Source organism: Dasypus novemcinctus, chromosome 2 (genome assembly GCF_030445035.2).
Source record: "Dasypus novemcinctus isolate mDasNov1 chromosome 2, mDasNov1.1.hap2, whole genome shotgun sequence".
Classification (NCBI taxonomy): domain Eukaryota; kingdom Metazoa; phylum Chordata; class Mammalia; order Cingulata; family Dasypodidae; genus Dasypus; species Dasypus novemcinctus.
The window spans coordinates 40109683-40129098 of NC_080674.1; the positions used below are offsets into that span (position 1 = coordinate 40109683).

General features: G+C 33.5%; 1 protein-coding gene across 4 annotated transcripts in view; it reads left to right on the forward strand.

The window, feature by feature from the left end:
• NIPBL (NIPBL cohesin loading factor) overlaps positions 1-19416 on the forward strand; it is a 203709-nt gene that overhangs the window by 121617 nt on the left and 62676 nt on the right. For all 4 annotated transcript variants that reach the window (XM_058307903.2, XM_058307893.2, XM_058307907.2 and 1 more), the window contains exons 11-17: positions 8796-8978; positions 12854-13051; positions 13609-13680; positions 13773-13862; positions 15381-15484; positions 16573-16659; positions 18852-19083. In XM_058307903.2, coding sequence (XP_058163886.1) covers positions 8796-8978; positions 12854-13051; positions 13609-13680; positions 13773-13862; positions 15381-15484; positions 16573-16659; positions 18852-19083 — 966 coding nt within the window. The remainder of the gene's footprint in view (positions 1-8795; positions 8979-12853; positions 13052-13608; positions 13681-13772; positions 13863-15380; positions 15485-16572; positions 16660-18851; positions 19084-19416) is intronic.

Sequence of the window (19416 nt, forward strand, 5' to 3'; positions counted from 1 at the left end):
TAGTAGAAGGGAACACTGGAATCAGAACCTTAAATTTTAAACTTTCCAAACCTTACTTGGTTCATTCATTTTTATAATGGAGAAATCTGTTTCTTTCCTACTTTATGCAGTTGTGGGGACCACATAAGTGGTGGTATATAATAAGAACTAAAAATATGTCCAATTTTTTTATATAAAAGAATTCAGAGTCATTCAATTTTTAATTGAGTTTATCTAATAAAGTATTTTGTGAATGTGTTTTATGTGTGTATATATACATTTTACATTTAGTGTGTGTTTGTGTATTTGCTGCCACCATTTATTTTTCTCACTTTGTATACATATTAAAGAAAGGATCATTTGATCCCCACCTTTTGCTTTCTATCTTGAGTAGTAAATTATCATTTACGTAATAAACTTGGTAGAAAGTATGTTTCTTTTTATCGTTCTTCCTCATAATTTGATTGTTATTCTTTGATGAAACCTTTCTAGTGCTAATATTGGTATCTAAATTGCAATACATAGAATTGGACTTGAAATTTTTCTTAAAATCTTTTTTCCCTATCTGCTTCATTTTGTGTAGCATTTTTTCACTTGCTACAAACCAGCTTCTTAGTATTTTGTCTTCATTAAATAAACCACTTTACAAAAACCTAAACCTAAACTGTGCAGAATATAACTATATATTAGTCAGCCAAAGGGGTGCTGATACAAAATACAAAAATTGGTTCATTTTTATAAAGGGTATTTATTTGGGGTAGGAGCTTACAGATACCAGGCCGTAAAGCGTAGGTACTTCACTCACCAAAGTCTATTTCCATGTGTTGGAGCAAGATGACTGCCAACATCTGCCAAAGTTCAGGCTTCCTGGGTTCCTCTCTTCCAAGGTCTTGCTTCTCTCTGGGCCCAGGGTTCCTCTTTCCTGGGGCTGGCTTCTCTTTCCTCTGTGTGCTTACTTCCTGGGGCTCCAACTTAAGACTTCAGCATCAAATTCCAACAAACCCTCTTAACTTTGTCCTTTGCCATGTCTTTTATCTGTGAGTCTCTACCCATCAAGGGGCAGGGACTCAGTGCCCTACTGACATGGTCCAATCAAAGCCCTAATCATAATTTAATCATGCCCAGGTACAGACCAGTTTACAAACATAATCCAATATCAGTTTTTGGAATTCATAGCTATATCAAAATGGTACAAGTAAATACTTTTGGAGTGGTAGTATTTTGTTCCATTTTGAATAAAGTATGATATGATCTAGATATAATGGTCAGCAATAAAACTTTATGTACAAAAAGAGGTGAATGTGATAAATTGTTCAGTCTGTAGTGAGATCTCAATTTTGCATTTCTCACTGCCATTTAAGGATGAATATTAAAAGAAAGATCTAGGTATAGAGAAATTTTATTTATTTTTCTAGTTCTTATCCAGTGTTTATAAATGAAATATGAAGTTATCCACATAAAGTGTTTTAGTAGTATATTTAATATTCACGAGTAATTATTTTCATGTAGCTGGGGCATATACACACATTGTGTGTGTATCCAGGCTTATTTAATTTGCCTTAAAAATATTTAAAAATGTGTCATGTCTTAGTTTACCACCTCATGGGTTGACTTAAACAATGGGAATTTATTGGCCCACAGTTTTAAGGCTAGGAGACCTCCGCATTCAAGGCATCAACAAGTGATGCTTTCTTCCAGAGAACTGTGGTATTCTGAGGCTGGCAGCCATTGATCCTTGGTCTTTGACTCTTCTGTCACATGGCAGCAGTACACATGGGGATATGTTCTTTCCCCTCCAGGTTCCATTGACTTCGAGCTTCTTCCCCTGGCTTTTTCCCTCTGTGTCTGAATTTCTTTCTTTTAAAGGACTCCAATAATCCAAATTAAAGCCCAACCTGATTCTTTGGGGCCACAACTTAACTGAAGTAACATCTTCAAGATATACTATTTACAATGCGTCCACATCCAACAGAATGCTGACAAAGACCAAGAACATGTCAAACTGGGGTGCCCAATTCAATCCATCATATCATATTAATTTTGAAATGTGTTATATACATATCTTGTCACTTTGTGGGTATACGTCTCTATTATTATCAGTATAGAACAAACTTAAAAAACATTTTCAAGATTAAAGAATTTTCAGCTGAAAGAATTTCTTGGGGGATGAGAATTTTATTTTAATATTTACATATAGCATTCAACAAATGTTTTTGGCCATCTCCAGATCCCAAGCACTACAAACATAATATAGTCTTTGACCTTATCAAATTTATGATCTTGATAAGGATAACTAAAGAGACAGTTACAGTGTAGTGTACTTGAAGAAAAGGGTGCTATATGAGTACAGAGTAAAAGGGCATTAGGTGTACTCTTAGCAGAACAGAAGGGGAAAAAAAGCATTGCAATTTTAGGGAAATTAAAACAGCTAATATTTAGAATGCAGTAAGGGTTAATTAGAGACTAGATTGGTGAAATTAAACATCCTTTTTAGCCGTTTGTGGTAAAAATTAGAAAAGATGCCATTCCTACATCTTCTTGTTAGAAAATATATTTTTAGACTACCATACAATAGAAGATGTTGCTAAAATTCTCTACACATTCATTTTACTGTAATAACTAGTCAGTTGCATAGCTAATATAATTTAATAATCAGGATGATCAAAGTACATAAATAGTACAAATTAAAAAGTGTTTTATTGTCATTGATTCCATATTTTCTTGTTTCTGTGTGATCGTAACATGTTAAATTTTTCATGGTTTTGAGCTAAATCTCAAAGTGGGATATAGTAAATAGATAATGGTAACATGACCGCCTTTCAAAATAATTAGACTCATGGCATCTACTTAACTATTTCCCCATACTTTTCACATAGACATATCTAATAGCTCTTCGATTTCCCATCTGTCTCCCTTTTTCAGTCCATCCCACAAGTTACTGCTAGAGTAATATATCTAAAATGCATTCTGATTGTATCATTCCTGTTCTTTAAAAGACTGCAGTATCTGAATCTTACCCCTATTTGTGCATGGTTATCTAGCTTATCTGCTTTTTCTCCCTAATTGATACTTTGCTCTGTACAGCAGACTGCTCTAACTGCTACTGTCACATCCCTCATAAAGTGCTCCAAAACAGCCACTTCCTCCTACTTCTTTACTGCTTTCCTCTATTTTTTAGTTCCTTCTACCTTACCCTATCTGTTCTCTGTTGGCAATCCATCATTACAGGTGTCTCCTAGTCCCTTACAAGTTACCATTGGCCTTTTTTTTTTCTTGCTTCCCCTAAAGTATAACTAGTATTTCTTTAGGAAAATTCATCTTCTCTTAAGTTAGTATAATGTTTAAAAATAACCTCTCACTCCAGTTAAAGATTCCTTTTATATAGATGCATTGTGTGGCATACTTATCATTTTACATTTTGTTTTCTTTTCCTTTTGCTGTTTCTGTACACAACAATCTCATCTTTCTACATAGGACTTTTTTATTTTGTTGAATATATTCTGACTGGTAAATGGATTAAAGGATTTAAACAGCAGAGTTTGAGCATACATCAGCAAATTGCAAACAGACCTACAGAGCTCAGAAGCAAAGCCTGGATCATTTAATAGTATCAAGCAGCCTTATGCCTGAAAGCATTGTGTACAACATAGTACAAAATTTGATGTTTTCAATAATGATTATAATTCAAGAAGTCTCATCCAAAAAAGAGCAGGTACAGTGCCTTTTAGAAAGATTTGCATTGAAAAATTAAAAGAATTTCTGAATAAACCGAGGTTTTACTGTGATATGTTTTCAAAGTTGTAATGTTGGCAACTGTTGTATCAGAATTAGATTAATTGATCTTTCTGAGCAAGGTAGCCATATTCTATTAACTTATGATAAAATCAGTTGAATTATTTTTAGTATATCATTCAAATTATCCTTTTTTTATTGAAGCTGTAGCTTAATAAACGTTGTAATGAGCTTTTCCTAGGAAGGATTATCCTAGAAAGATCTGAATTCCCTCTCCTATTTTGAGAGAAGTGGCAACCATAAAACTCAAAGAACTTTCTAACTTGTTTTACTGTTTTACACATACAAACACATTAACAGTACCTACCTTTACCATAGGCAAAACATCAATGTTTTCTGATGTTTTGTTTCACTTTAAACGCAAATGCTTTGTGAAGACACCCAAAACTGATTTCATACCTTGCTTATGAATTGCAACTTGAAATATATTGGCTGAAATTATAAAGAGGAGATTTGACAGTTTAGGTTGTAGTGATTCTTTTTTTTTTTCCAAAGATTTATTTTTTATTTATTCCTCCCCCCCCCCCCCCCCCGCCCCCGTTGTCTGCTCTCTGTGTCCGTTCTCTGTGTGTTCTTCTGTGACCGCTTCTATCCTTATCAACAGCACTGGAATCTGTGTTTCTTTTTGTTGCGGTCATCTTGTGTCAGCTCTCCCTGTGTGCGGCGCCATTCCTGAGCAGGCTGCACTTTCTTTCGCACTGGGTGGCTCATCTTATGGGGCACACTCCTTGTGCATGGGCTCCCCGACATGGGGGACACCCCTGCGTGGCATGGCACTCCTTTCACACATCAGCACTGCGCATGGGCCAGCTCCACACGGGTCAAGGATGCCCGGGGTTTGAACCGTGGACCTCCCATGTGGTAGGCGAACGCCCTATCCATTGGGCGAGTCTGCTTCCTGTGATTCTTTTCATTAGTTTCAGGAATATGCCCTGAGAAAATAGCTGTCATATTTTTATTCTGGCCCCTCCCTCAGCCACAAATAACTATTTGCTAATTTTGAGGCTTCCACCAAGTGCCTAGAGTCTCTACCTTTACCAAATTTAGGACAGATTTATACCAGATTATGTTGTCATTCATCGCTTCCATTTTTCCTGAACTATTGCCTAAAATACAAACTTAGACCCCTCCAATTTCTCTCTTGACTCTTTTCTTGTAGATTTTGCAGGCCAGCTTGTCCTCTCCTCCCTTAAATTAAGACCTCCCTCCATCAGTTGTAAAGAAGTGCCCCTTCTTGTTATCCTGAAGACTGTTGCCATCTACTGTAGAAACTGAATTTTATTCCATTTTTTCCTTCACCCCGGTATATCAGTGACAAAAAGAGGTATCTCCTTTCTCCTAGTTTTCCATTGCTTTTTCCAAATAATTGCTCAAACATATGTCTGAGCTCTTTCTCTGAGGCTAGTATTTTGTGACCTCCAAACTTACCTACCTATATTCCATGTCCCTGCATTCACTGAAACTGCCTTCAGTCTTCTTTACTCTTGGTCTTTACATCTGAACTTTAGGGATCCCTATAGTAGGAACATTCAATATCCTGATCACATAGTTTAACTGTACATTTTTTTCAGTTTCTCTCCAGGTTACCTCCTTTTGCTGCTGCCTCTCAAATATTAAGTGTTTTTCAGGGCTTTGTGCTCAGCAGTTCATACTCCTTGGATGTACTCCCTTCAAGTAAAGTAGTTGACTTGCGTTTAGGAACTGTGTACACCAAAAAACACTTATCTTCAAACAGTGTTAACTAAGAGTGGCAAGAGAGCAAACTGGCAGGTTGCACTATTGATTTCATTTTTCTTTCTGCCCCTGATTACCTGTAGTTGAAGTTTAAGATGTTATTTGATGCTACTCTTCTGTTATATGAGTAGATTTGTGGAAGAATTGTCACTGAGCTCTATGAAGCCTACCCAAGATGTTTTTTATGATTTGTTTGGAGGTTTATGTGAGGTTCTTGCTTTTGTTCTGAACATGACTGTTTTCTATTGATAGAAGCTTTAGTCCCAAAGGTTCTCATTAATCGAGATGGTCTATTTTAATCTCAGGGTTGTTTCATTTTTAAAATTTAAGCACAAATTGTTAGTTATCAAATTAGTCAATCTTTGGGTCTTTAAATCTTTTGATGACTTCTGGTTTTTAATAATCTGGTAAATATGCCAAATATGAGTGATTTATACTAGAAATCCAAGATTGCTACACTTAGCCCATCTAGGGTAAATCAGTTCTTCACATTCTGACTCTAAGTAGGCTACAGATAACCCTATCTAATTATATATATAAAAAAGTTTTGAGTGTGGTATCTCACAAAATTCTAATTAAATGTCATACCCTTCAAGTCAGTACATTAAAATTTTTAGTAAATAAGATACCTAATTTAAAGGATAAAGTACTTGTAGGGGACAAATGAGTGAGAAGGATAACCATAAGACTAGCAGTCTGAAGTTCTTGAGAACAAAGAGCTTAGCAAGCAAAAATAATCCCTAAATTAATGAATGTTTTAAGAAAGTCAGATATTATGTTTACACTTAAAGGATTATTTCCTGATTCGGGGAAAAGAACACAGTGGGGTATATTACAGGGACAATGTGAAGTATTCATGGTTTATCTGTTTCTGTTGAAAATGTTTAAGCCAGTTATCCAGATCTTTGATAATGTATTGTAGATTCCAAGTATGAAAATAGGAAAGTCAAAGACTATATTTCTTACCCTTTCAAATCAAGAGACCTAGCTGAATGAATCATTTTATAAAGTTTTTTCTTAAAAAGGAAGAAAGACTGTGGTTAGTTCAGAAAATGCCTAAGCCTATGGAATAGACCTTTCTATTCAAAATGAAACAGGGTTTACTTGTTGGATTTTTGTTTAAGTCAGGTTAACTTCAGAAGTAAAGGACTTAATTTTTAGATTAATTATATTTCTTTTTACTTTGAAAGTTGTGCAGATGTCAAAATGATCAGGAGACTATAACTCTTTTAAATCATAATCTTGTTAATATTCATTGGGAAATGAGAAAGTATACTGTAGTGAATAAATGTTGATACTGCGTTACCAGATATAAGACACAGCACAGGTTTTTTATTTCTTTGTTTGCTCTTGTGGGGGGATTAGTTTTGAAAACGAGAGAAAAAGAATAAGAGAGCATAGTCCTTGCTCTGAATATATAATAATCCCTTCTAAGCAGAACAAAATCAGTTAGGTAAATCTGCTTTTAAAAAAAACAAAACTCTTGATGGACTAAAGGGCAAAACCCTGTGGGTTATCCGTACTTATAGACCCAAAAAGATTATAATGTTTTAACTGCTACCAAAAAAAGAAAAGATTTTTCGTTTTTAAAATGTTTGAAAGTGTCCTCATTTGTCTGCAAAATACAGTGATTCATGAACTAGACCGGAACATACATCCTTTAAGTGAGTATAAGAAATTGTGAGCCACAGAATTAGGCTCTCAGAAAGCATTTATTGTGCATCTATATCTGCTTATTACTTCTTAATAATATAGGTTCATGTGGAAAGAGAAACATGTATAGTAGAAGGCATGATCTTTCCATCAGAAAACAACATATTAGATGTGTCAGAGCATTCAGGACCTTTAAATGAGACATACAAGCTTATAACAGCTTAGGGTTAAAAATACTGGCAGCCCGAAGCTAAAGCTGATTTCTTTTTACCTCTACCAGTATTTTATAAAGTGGACCTCACTGTTTGGAAAACAAAAAAGTTAAATAATAAAGTCAATGCAAAAAACATTATATGATTTGAAAAAAACAATAAGTTTAACTCTAACATTAAATAGTAAATCAGGGCTCTCAGCAATAAAGTTTTTGGAATATTACCAGTCACCAATATTATATCTTTGTTGAGTCAAATTGTTGTTAGAAGAGCAAAAGACTGAAAGTTACTGAAGTAACTGCATCATAATGTAGAATAAAAACTTCATGAACAATAAAATAAGATTATTCTTCTATTGAGATTAATAGTATGCATTTTCTTAAATTTGTTGTATTATTTATCTACTATGTCTTAATTTGTACCTATTTATCTTGCTGTCATGGTTTACCTTTATTTGTTATAAAGCTTAGTTTTAATTTTTCTTAAAGGTATTACTGTTTCCTGCTATAAGCCACCAAAGTACTCTTTGCTCCCAATTCCTAAAATTTAGCAGTTAAGGCATAGTTTTTATCCACCCACTCAAAGATATACATGGATGGAAATGTAAAGTAAGTTAAAATTGTAATGTTCAGTAGTCATCAAGGACAGATTAGTCTTAATAAATAACTTTTGCTACTTCTGCTTGATTTTTAAACTGCCAACAAGATGTTAAGAATTTATTTAACAGCAACTGTTTGCATATGGTGGGAAGGTAATATTAGGTTGTAAGTATTACTATGTTACTAATTCTTATTGTATAAAATTGATATATTTTTCTCCTGTCTTTACTCTTTTGTGGGAAAATATATTTGGTCTGTTTATCCTCCCTTTCAAGCTTCTATTACCTTTAGTCAAATGCATATTTAGTTTGTATCTTTGAGGACTTTCTCCATAATAACTAAAAAAGGCACTAGCCAGTGATAGGTTAAAGTAAATAAAGCTCTTGTGCCAGCCACCATACCCAAATGCCAAGGTCCTAGAGGAAAAGAAGGAAGGGTAAGTATCCTCCATTCTTTCTTTTGTACTGAAGGATAATATTCATTTCAAGCTAACTGTTCCATACCTTTATAAAAACAAGTTTAGATGCTAACAAGAATGTCTATACCAATGCGTCTTCAGAAAGTTTTTAGTTAATGCAAGCAAATAAACATGCTCTATCAAATGTTGATGCTGTAACTACCCCATGTTATGAAATAAGTGTTATATAAGTGTATATATTTTTAAAACTATATTATCATTATATGGATAAGACTTCTGTAACTATGAAAGTGTTCTTATTAAAATACAAAGGTGACTCAACTTTTATAGAAATACTAATATTAATGTAAGCAGTACAATACTAAATGCTAATTTAGTTAAAATTTTCCTTTTACCTTTTATTAATAGGTAGTATAGATCAATCAGTGTTAAAAGAATTACCCCCTGAACTCCTGGCAGAAATTGAATCCACCATGCCACTTTGTGAACGTGTGAAAATGAACAAACGCAAGCGTAGTACAGTTAATGAAAAGCCAAAATATGCTGAGATCAGTTCAGATGAAGATAATGATAGTGATGAAGCTTTTGAGTGTAAGTATCACATTACTTTATTTTCATTTTAGAATTAAAAAGCAGATCTTTTGTTTCATTCATAATTTTGGGGGTTAGCAAGAGTACAATGACCTTAATTCTAAATAATATAGTATAGCAAGTTTTTTTCTTTATACTTGAAAAATGTGTGAAAAGTGAGATCAGTTGGCACCAAGAAAAAATGTAAATGAACTATAATTAGTGTTAAATAGCTTGGGTACATGTCTGTATTCATTTAGAAAACATTTACTGAGCTCCTATTGTATGCTAGGCACTGAGAGTTAAAATACAAATAAAATGTGGTCCCTGTCTCAAAGAGCCTTGAGTCTGTTGGGGGAAATATATAAATAAATAATGTGAAAAATACAGTGATAACAGTAAATCCAGGGTACTATGGGAATACATTGGAGTATCATTGAAATCATACTGGGGGCTTAAGGAAGGCTTACTGGAAGAGGTGACACTTGAGTTGAGTCTTGAAGGACACGTAGGAGATAGCCAGATGAAGAAATATTTAAAACCATACTATCACTAAATTATGAATGGATTAGCCACATTGCAGATTATCTGTGTGGTTTGGACCTGGCTTCTCCTTTTTGCCCCGCTGTGTCCTGGAATTCCTCCCTTGTTTCACTGTTTTCCAGAGCTGGCTTCTTCACTACACAGCTACCTCTCTACAACACTGTGATCACCTGTCTTTGCACTAGACTTGCTATACCTCGCCTGTCTTCCTACTGGTCCACTGAAAAAGTTCTTCTCTTTTATCCTTATCTTCCTTCTTCTGGAGCAAGAGAATTGAGCCTAGCCAAGAGGGGTCAACAGCCTTGTTTGACTTAAACGGCATTCAGTGGAAACAGACTATGGGAGATCTTCACTTGTGTGCCAACTGACTTAGTCATTATGACCAAAAGAAGTGGAAAGACCACCAGTGTGTTCTACCTTTTCCACCTAGTTTCGTAGATTGAGGTGTGACAAGCAAAGGCAGGAAGGACAGATGCATGCTGCCATTTTTAAATGTATATTGCTGATGGAAGCCCTTCACCTCCTCTAAAGTTTTTAATCGATGTTCATTTAAAGTTGTGAGCTCTTGAGCTGTGAGCCATATATTATGAAAACTGAACAAATCTGAACGCAGTTTTGAAGATGAAATAAAATATACAGCAAAGTTAACCTGACACATTTCATTATATGTATACTTGTTATATGTATTTAATTAACATGAGATGTATTTACCTACAGTTTATTTAAATGGCTAAAGTAAATACTTTAGTATTATAACAAAACATTTTAGTCATATGGGGTCATGGGTAGCTTTGGGAAGGGAGAAGAGAAATGAGATTTGGTGCCCCAGAAACTCACTCCCCTTATATACTTGACTCTCCTTCACTTTCTCTCCACAATAAGAAGGAATCCCTTTAATAGCAGTTTGATTTCAAATCACACATCAACTTCAGTTGATTGATAGTGGCTGCCTGCATTGCTAAGTTGATAAGAATTTTAAAGCTACCTTACAGTTAAGTTGGGAAAATAGTATAAGCAGAAAGGCTTACCAAGAATAAAGTAAGGGAGAGTAGACCTACATATGCCTCCTGCTTGTCATCAGTGCAGCCATTATTCCTTTCCTTGCTTCCTAATATCAGTGAGATATTGTCTCATCTTATGCATAGCTTCATCTTAAAGCCATGGATCCTATTATATCTATGCCCAACTATTTTGAAAGCTAGCATTTCTTTGTTGGAGAACCTAAGCTTCAATAAATCCTGCTAGGATAAGGGGAAGTTTCCCCGGATTTTTAAAGAGATCTTAGAGTAGCATCTGGATTTTCCAGGTTTATGTTTATGTAAGTAACTATAGAAGAGTTTACTCTGGAACCACTGATTGGGGTGATGAAAAAAGTCCAGTTGGTAGTTAGCATAAACAACAATGTAGTGAAAACATAGTATAATACAAAATGTAAAAGTATTATGAGAACATATGTAGCAAGTATTATGCTGTTTTGAGAAGAGAGAGACTTTTTGAATCTCACTTAATCAAATCGGTTTCTTAAAATCTAAAACTAAGGAAATATTTATATGAAAGGATAGGAAGGAGGATTGAGGAGTAACTTTGAAAGTTGGACAACATAAATAAGGGTAGCTGTAGCATAAATATAAGGTTGCTGGGTTCCTGGGGAATCAGGAGATAGGAGAATATAAGAACCTAAAGAGAGATATAGGTGAAATTTGGAAAGGGAGGGTGGAGAACCCACAAGTCATATTTAATACAACCTCTCTATTGAGTCTCTGTCTCTACTGCATCTTCCAGGATAAGGAGGTAAATGGAAAGAACAAACCAGCTACAGTGAGTTGAGATCCTGGTAATTTTATTGTGACACATGATTTATCATAGAAATCTTTTTAAAATTTGCCACTCCATTTTTTCCAAATTACCTAATATTTAATAAATGTAAAATAAAAATCTCTATGTCCTGTAAAAAAATCACCATCAGTACAGCATATTGTGTGTAATTGTTAATAACTATAAGATTTTTCAAGCATTTTCTGCTCTTAAGATTGAATGCTTGAAATAGCTTTCTTATAAAATTAATTAAAATGCAGAAAGACTAAGATGATCCATTTGATGTTGCCTTCTGTACAAGCTTCCTTGTTAGTTGTCATTCCTCCTATTTGAAAGGCGTTTCAGTGATCATTGAAAAGAGAGTACCTGCTATACAGAAATGACCTGTTTCTCATGGACTGACTTAGACAAACAGACCATCCTCCCAAACTACTTAAATTAGTATATGAAATAGCCTCTCATTAATGCACTAGGGCATACCCAAATCATAAATCCTACCTCCTCCATAGTTAATAATTAAATTTATGCCTAATTATGAAGATAGTCACTAAGCGTTTAAAATGTCTATTTACATATTAAACTATCTTGCTTTATACCAAGCCTGTGATGCTGTACCCTAGAGCAGGTATGGTAAATGTTTGTCACTTACACTGCCCTCTAGTTCTCACTGCAGACAACATCCCTAATCGGTCTTTCTTGCTGAACTATGGTGCTTTCTCAGGCCTCAGGAGTCTTCAGTGTAGCACTCTAGGCAGCTATTTCAATTGATCAGTGTTTATGTGTCAAATGAGATCTATTTGCAGTTCTGTCTAGAGGCTTCTGTCAGTAGTGGTGGTTATTGTAAAAAGCTTAGACCTCTGAAAGGAGGAGGAAAGGATTAAAAGGAAACCTACATACATAGCTTATGTAGTATATATAAGCTTAAAATCTTTTCTTCTTGGTTTAAGCCAACCTATCGAAGAACGGAATTCAATATATGAGTAACAACTGTACAGATATATTTGATATCTGTAGGCTTGTGATACTGGGTCAGCAGAGTCCAGAGAATTTATAGCTAAATCATGGGTTTAGCCTCAGCTGTTAAATGATGGTATTTGTGACTACCCATATTCCAGAACCCTTTCTCCAAACTCCACTCCCAGTCAAAACCCAGATCCTTTAACATGCTTCCATTTTTATCCTAATCCTAGATAATGGTTATTTTACAAGTCTTAATTCATCATGAAGTTTATATATAATCTTTTTTAACTCATTTAATACCTTTCGTTGAAATGAGCACTGTGGTTTAATTCCCAGAACCTTCATGGCTTTATTTATTAGCAAAGTGAATTTATATAAAACATTTAAATCCAGAGGCATCATGTTAAAATTGGTGGTACTATTTCTATACCATAATTTAAACTTCTAGAAAAAATGAATCAGAATTTCCTAAACCCACAGAATGAAGAATTTTCCCCTTTGTGGTTCAATTGTAAAGTACAAGTTTTAATAGTCTTTTTAAATAAGGTAAATTATTTGTCATGGGGATTTGCTTCTAGCCTCTAGGAAACGACATAAAAAAGATGATGATAAAGCTTGGGAATATGAAGAGCGAGACAGAAGAAGCTCTGGGGATCATAGGAGAAGTGGCCACTCTCATGAAGGAAGAAGGAGTTCAGGTGGCAGTCGTTACCGAAACCGAAGTCCATCAGATTCTGACATGGAAGATTATTCTCCTCCTCCCAGCCTTAGTGAGGGTAATTTAAAAGCATCGATGGATTACTTACGTAAACCAGCTTAAATTTTTGACTTTAACTTTGACGAATATTTTGTACCTTTTATGAGTTAACAACTTATTTTTTTATTAGAAAAATTGTAGGTTTACAGAAATATCATGCATAAAATACAAAGTTCCCATATGCTACCCTATTATTAACATCTTGTATTAGTGTGTATACATTTGCTGCAATTGTGAAAGAACATTTTTATAATTGTACTATTAACTAGTTCATTGTTTACTTTAGGGTTCACTGTGTTGTACATTCCTATGGATTTTTTTTTTATTCTGATACCATATATACAACCTAAATTATCCCTTTTGCCCTCATTCAAATATATATTTCAATGCTGCTAATTACATTCACAATGTTGTGCTACCATCACCATTAATTTTAATCAACACATAAGTATTTATTTAGTTTGAATTGGCAGTGATTATTCTTTAAATATTTAATTAAAGAAAAAACTAGAAAAATAAGTGGAACGATTTCAAATATCATTCCTATATTTCCCTATCCCTTTGTGTTCATTTTAGTCGCTAGAAAAATGAAGAAAAAGGAAAAACAGAAGAAGAGGAAAGCTTATGAACCAAAACTAACACCTGAAGGTAACTTTTTAGATTAGTTTGTCTTTATTCATAGTCTTCAGCTTAATTGTCTACTTTGAACATGTACCCAAGTATTTTTTTCTCTATTGCAGAAATGATGGATTCTTCAACTTTTAAGAGATTCACAGCTTCAATAGAGAATATTTTGGATAACTTGGAAGATATGGATTTTACTGCATTTGGTAAAATCAGTTTAAAATATATTTATCTTCTGTATGTCTAGCTTTCTGCCAATTAATCTGGAGAATACATAGGCATAAACTGTGTGAATAGGAAACTTGAAACCTAGTAATGCAGTCAAATCTAGTCCACATTCTCAAGAAACTGAAAATTCTAATACAGAATTCAAGTATTAAATTAGTCTGGTACTAGCAATTAGTGTCATAAGAATTCTGAAAGTACAGTTATCACCGTAGGTTAGAGTAATTAGAGAAGTCTTTATGAAGTTAGATGTGAGCATGTAACACTAATATGAGCAAAGATGCTGAAGTAGAATCCATCCATCTTATTCTAGTGACCAATATTTAATGAATATTTACTCTTTGCCAGGTAGTATGTTCAGATGCAAAGATAAGTAAGATACCAGTAGCATTTAGAGATGTAAAGATAAATAAGACTCTAGCCCCTAGCTTTAAGGAATACAGAAGCTTGTAGGGAAAACAAAACAATTAAGATTGAAGTTATATTTTAAATGTAATGTTTATACATTATACAATGTAATGTTGAGCTACCCTCAACAATTTTATGCCATCTTTAGCTGGTACAATCATTAATTGTAATACAATTTTGATTATATGCAAAAATCCTATCGCATACATTAATTATGATATGAGTCCTGTCTATTTAGGAATGCTTTATAAGGTAAACTTCCCTTTATTTTTAAAGTATTTGTTTTGTGAGAGTTATTGCCTAAATATCTGAAATATGGCCCCTAAGTATTTAAAATATCAGTTTTATCGTTTCTAAAATTTTATAATTCTGTATTGTCTTTTGTATCATTCAAAGGTCCCAAGAGGAGTGCTCAGGGGTCCTAATATGACAGTCTCAAATTATTCTAATTTGAGGAGGGGTTATTTACGAAGAGACCAATTACAAATGTAAAGGTGGAATAGCATTGAAACTAAGGACTAAAAGCTGTGGAATTGTTATCACTCCTTTGCCCAAAGGAACAAGAGTAGAGAATTTACCAGAACTCAGAAGAAGGGAGTTACAGAGCAGGTTACCATGAAGGAACTTGTAGCTTTTTGGTCAGAGGACATAGCCAGCCTGAGAAGACCTTGCAAGGAAGGAGACAGGGATATAAATAAATACCCTGACCTTACTCTCCTTCTCTTTGATCTTCTGACAGGGCATCCCACTGGCTGAACCCAAACAGAAGCCAGAGGGCATGGGAGACTGTTGATGTAGTCCATACAGGTCAGCCTCCTGGGGCAGAGAGCATGGTTGAGAAGGGTCAATAGTTTATATAAAGTAATAAAGGCAAGATATTTATTATGTCTTCACATCCTAGTCAGAATTCTAATTTCAATCCCTGTCCTCTTTCACTTAGGGTTTGCTTGAGGTTTGCAGAGGCCTTATAGTTTGTTAAGCTTGTTTATATTGTTTGTGTCCATAAGTTTTATTTAAAAATTAGACTTACCATTTCATGTAATTCCTCTTTACCTAAACTATGTTTTTGTTTGTTTGGTTTGGTTTTTCAGGTGATGATGATGAAATTCCTCAAGAACTGCTCTTAGGAAAACATCAGCTTAATGAACTCGGCAGTGAATCTGCTAAAATTAAAGCAATGGGTATAATGGATAAGGTATCTCATTAAAGTAAAATTTATAAATTTACTTCATATCTAATGTTTGAAAATAGGTTCATTTTTTATGGTAAATTGCAAAGTTTACATAAAAGTAATAATGAAAAGAAAATAATAGTTGCTTCTTAATTTCTTTTTTAAAAAAAACTTGGAAAAAAGGAATATTCTGTTGCAGATTCTTCTAAAGAAAAACTATCTTACTGCACTGAAAGAGCCATGGACCTGGATTTCCAAAGCACAGAAGTTTTGTCAAAAGTCTCAGTAGTTTTTATCTATTGTGAAATCACCAAAAGCAGTATTTGGAAGAATTTGTTTGATTATATGAATAATCAAACTGGACTTAATGTCCATTCCTTTGTTGTTTTCCCATGGGGCTCTTCCTGGCAGTTGGTTGAATGTCCTAGCAGATCCATGATAAGAGTCCAAAATGAAAACGCTTCAGTCAAGAAAACATATAAGTAGCAGTTTCTTCTTGGAAGAACCTCCAAATGGACCACTAGTTTTCTAAATAGATAAAGTATACTTGTAAGAAATGAAAAGAGGAAATACTTTAAAAACTAAGAAGAAAATATATTTCTGTATGCATTAAAGTAATGTTCACATTTGTAACTTCATCATTCACAATTTCATGCTTTTGTTTTTTAAAATACTGTCTTGGATTTTAAGAAAACTGCTGAATATCATAGTGTCAAAGCCCTCTTATAAATTAAATCAACAGATGAAATCTTTAATGTGTTTGCATGTTCATATGCATGTTCATTGTCACTGCCACAAGAGCAGGGAGCCAGGAATGAAAACAAACTCACTCTTACCTAGCTATATGGTAAGAGAGGAGCTAGCAACATGCATATGTGCCCATTTTGTGTTTGCTCTTCTGTCTTTCAGAAACAAGTGATTAATTCTCTACATAATTCAGATTTGAGTAGAGGATCTTTGGAAAGTTATCTTTTTCCACTCTTCAAGGGAGTGGTAATGTTATATGTCCCTTAGCCTAAAATGGATACTTGTACAAAATATTTGAATAATTACATCCTTTTCATTTCTCCTTTTATCAGTGATTGATAAAAGAATTTATGTTGCCATTTTAGCTTTCAACTGACAAAACTGTGAAAGTCCTAAATATCTTGGAGAAGAATATTCAAGATGGTTCAAAGCTTTCCACTTTGTTAAATCATGTAAGTTTAAAATCCCTATAGTTAACTTTACCCTAATATTCACATACAGAATTTTTTTGTTAAGAACTTTGTTTTATAGAGAAAATTCCACATTTCATTAGTTTGATCATTTTACCACCAATTACTAGTTACATTCGTTAACATTGCGGCTGAAGTTACACTTTAGTCATTCAAAATTAATGTTATACATGAGCAACTCACAGTTTTACCGTAAGGTCAGAATAATAAGGACAGATGTAAATTCGTTCACTTTAAAGGACTGCTCTTTAATCTTTGTAAGTATATAAGGGTGTTTAAAATGTCCTTTCATTTATGACATGATTACATATAGTAATCCTTTTTCCTGACCTTCCCTAGAGAAATAAATATTTAGAAATCTTACGCTGATTTCCTAATTTGTCCTCAAACATTAATCATGTTATGCCATTTTTTTTTAACCTTGTTCAAGGGGTTGTTTAAAGAAATAAATGATTTATTATAAATCATATGTACATTCAAATAGATCTTGATATTACTATCATTAATGAATACAAATCTTAATGCTTATAGGCACTTAGTATAAGAGAGATGAATTTAGGGAAGTTTTCAGTTAAGGAGTTTTCTTTATTTTTAAAAGCCTAATACAAAGTAATATATTTATTGGAGAAAATTTCTAAAACACAAAAACCAGAAAAAAATTCATATTCTCATCCAATTATAACCACTTAGCTGTTTTGATAGATACACATCCAGTCTCAATCATACATACTTAAAAATACATACAATATATTTATTTATACTGAGTACACTGGATTTTTTTATCTCAGGAGAAAAAGTATGGACATCATCCTTAATGTTTGTAGAAGTCACAAGATTACTAGGATATCTACGTGTAATATGTGGAAAAATAATTCTAGGTGGTAATTCTATGGATTGTTTAGTAGATCCATATTTTTACAGTATGCCACTTTTTAACCAGAGTTTTAGTCAGAAACAAACTGCTTAGACCTGTAGTGGGAATCTCCTCCATCTTCCATCTACAGGTTTTACTTAAAACATTTTGACAAGAAATTGTGATAAACATCATCTAGAATTTAGAGCTCTAAAGAACTGGCTGACTCAGTTTTAATAAAGTTATTTTCATACCTGAAAACCTTCACACTGTTTAATGTATTTGAAGGCATTATTCATGAACCTCCTTAACTGACTCTTGCAAGTATCAATTTTAGTATCAAAGAGAAGCTACTTCATCTTTTTTTTTTAATTTTAAGTAGGCATATAAACAAGAAAAGGAAGGGGAATGGATGTAGCTGAGTGGTTGAGCACCTCCTTCCCATGTACAAGGTCCTGGGTTCAATTCCCAGTACTTCCTTAAAAAAAAGAAAGAAAGCTAAAGGGCTAGGGAAAAAATTAATCTAATTTTTAGGCACTACTAATTGGAAAGCCCCTCTCTGCTTTATATATATTGTGCTACTATTGGTCAACCCAATTTTTCCTTTTCCCAGTGTTTAAATTTTGAATGGTATGCTTATGAAAGTATTTTTAGAGTACAAAGTTGTTATTTCATAACTAAGGATGTAATAGAAGGATTTTCACTTCATAAAGTAAGATTAAAAGCATTCCTTCCCAACTGTAATACCAAGTTGCTGATGTGCAGATTAAATGTGGTCTTCTGTCAGTTCCTGAATTATCCATTTTAGTAAGTTAATTCTTTTCAGTATTTTTAAATCCCAGTTTCAAAAAGAAAGTATTGATAAACCAGTGTTAGGAATGACTGAGTCAATAAGATTCTACTGTTTATTGTTAATTTTTGCTTTGATCTCACAGCAGTAGGCAGAATTTGTAAAGTTTTTGACTATCACGATGTTCACACCAAAAACACAAAATTACTTATATGTAACTTAGTCTTAAGCTAAAATCTTAGATTTAGATAAAGTGCACAATAGATAAAGATGACTATAACTTTGTCAGTGGAGTGTCATCTAGTGGTGAAAATAGGAAGTGTAGAGTAGATCGTGTTTGGTAACAAAAAAATCTTGCTTAAAGTACTATGATCATATTTTTCTTCATTCTTGATATTCTTTAAAGAATGTATGCAAATCAAAACTCTTAACCACATTTACCACCAGTGAAAGTCAAGTGTATCATTTTTTTCTATTTTAAATCTTTAAATGTGTTTATTTCCATTTTAGTAACAATGTGCTGTTTTATAGAATAACGATACGGAAGAAGAAGAAAGGTTATGGAGAGACCTTATTATGGAGAGAGTTACAAAATCAGCAGATGCCTGTCTTACAACTATCAACATTATGACATCCCCTAACATGCCAAAAGCTGTATATATTGAGGATGTAATCGAAAGAGTTATACAGTACACTAAATTTCATTTGCAGAATACACTTTATCCTCAGTATGATCCTGTTTACAGATTAGATCCTCATGGAGGTTAGTTTGCCCTTTTATATTGTTTTTCTTTGAGTCTAATAGCAAAATTACCCAAAATGTACATTTCCATGTTGCGTGAGTTAGTACAGTGGTACCAATATTATTAGATCACATAAATTGTAATAAACATTGACTTTGGTTTTAGATTTGACTAGAAGATAGAACTCTATTTAATCTTCTTGTTAAATTGTAATTTTTTGAGCAACTGCATATGCATAATAGAAGTAATTTATAGTAGTCAGGAAAAATCCCAGATAATATTAGCTCTCCTTCTATTTATTATTTCCCCTAATTTTATCTCAAATAGTAGTCATCTGCAAAATGGAGTCCTCG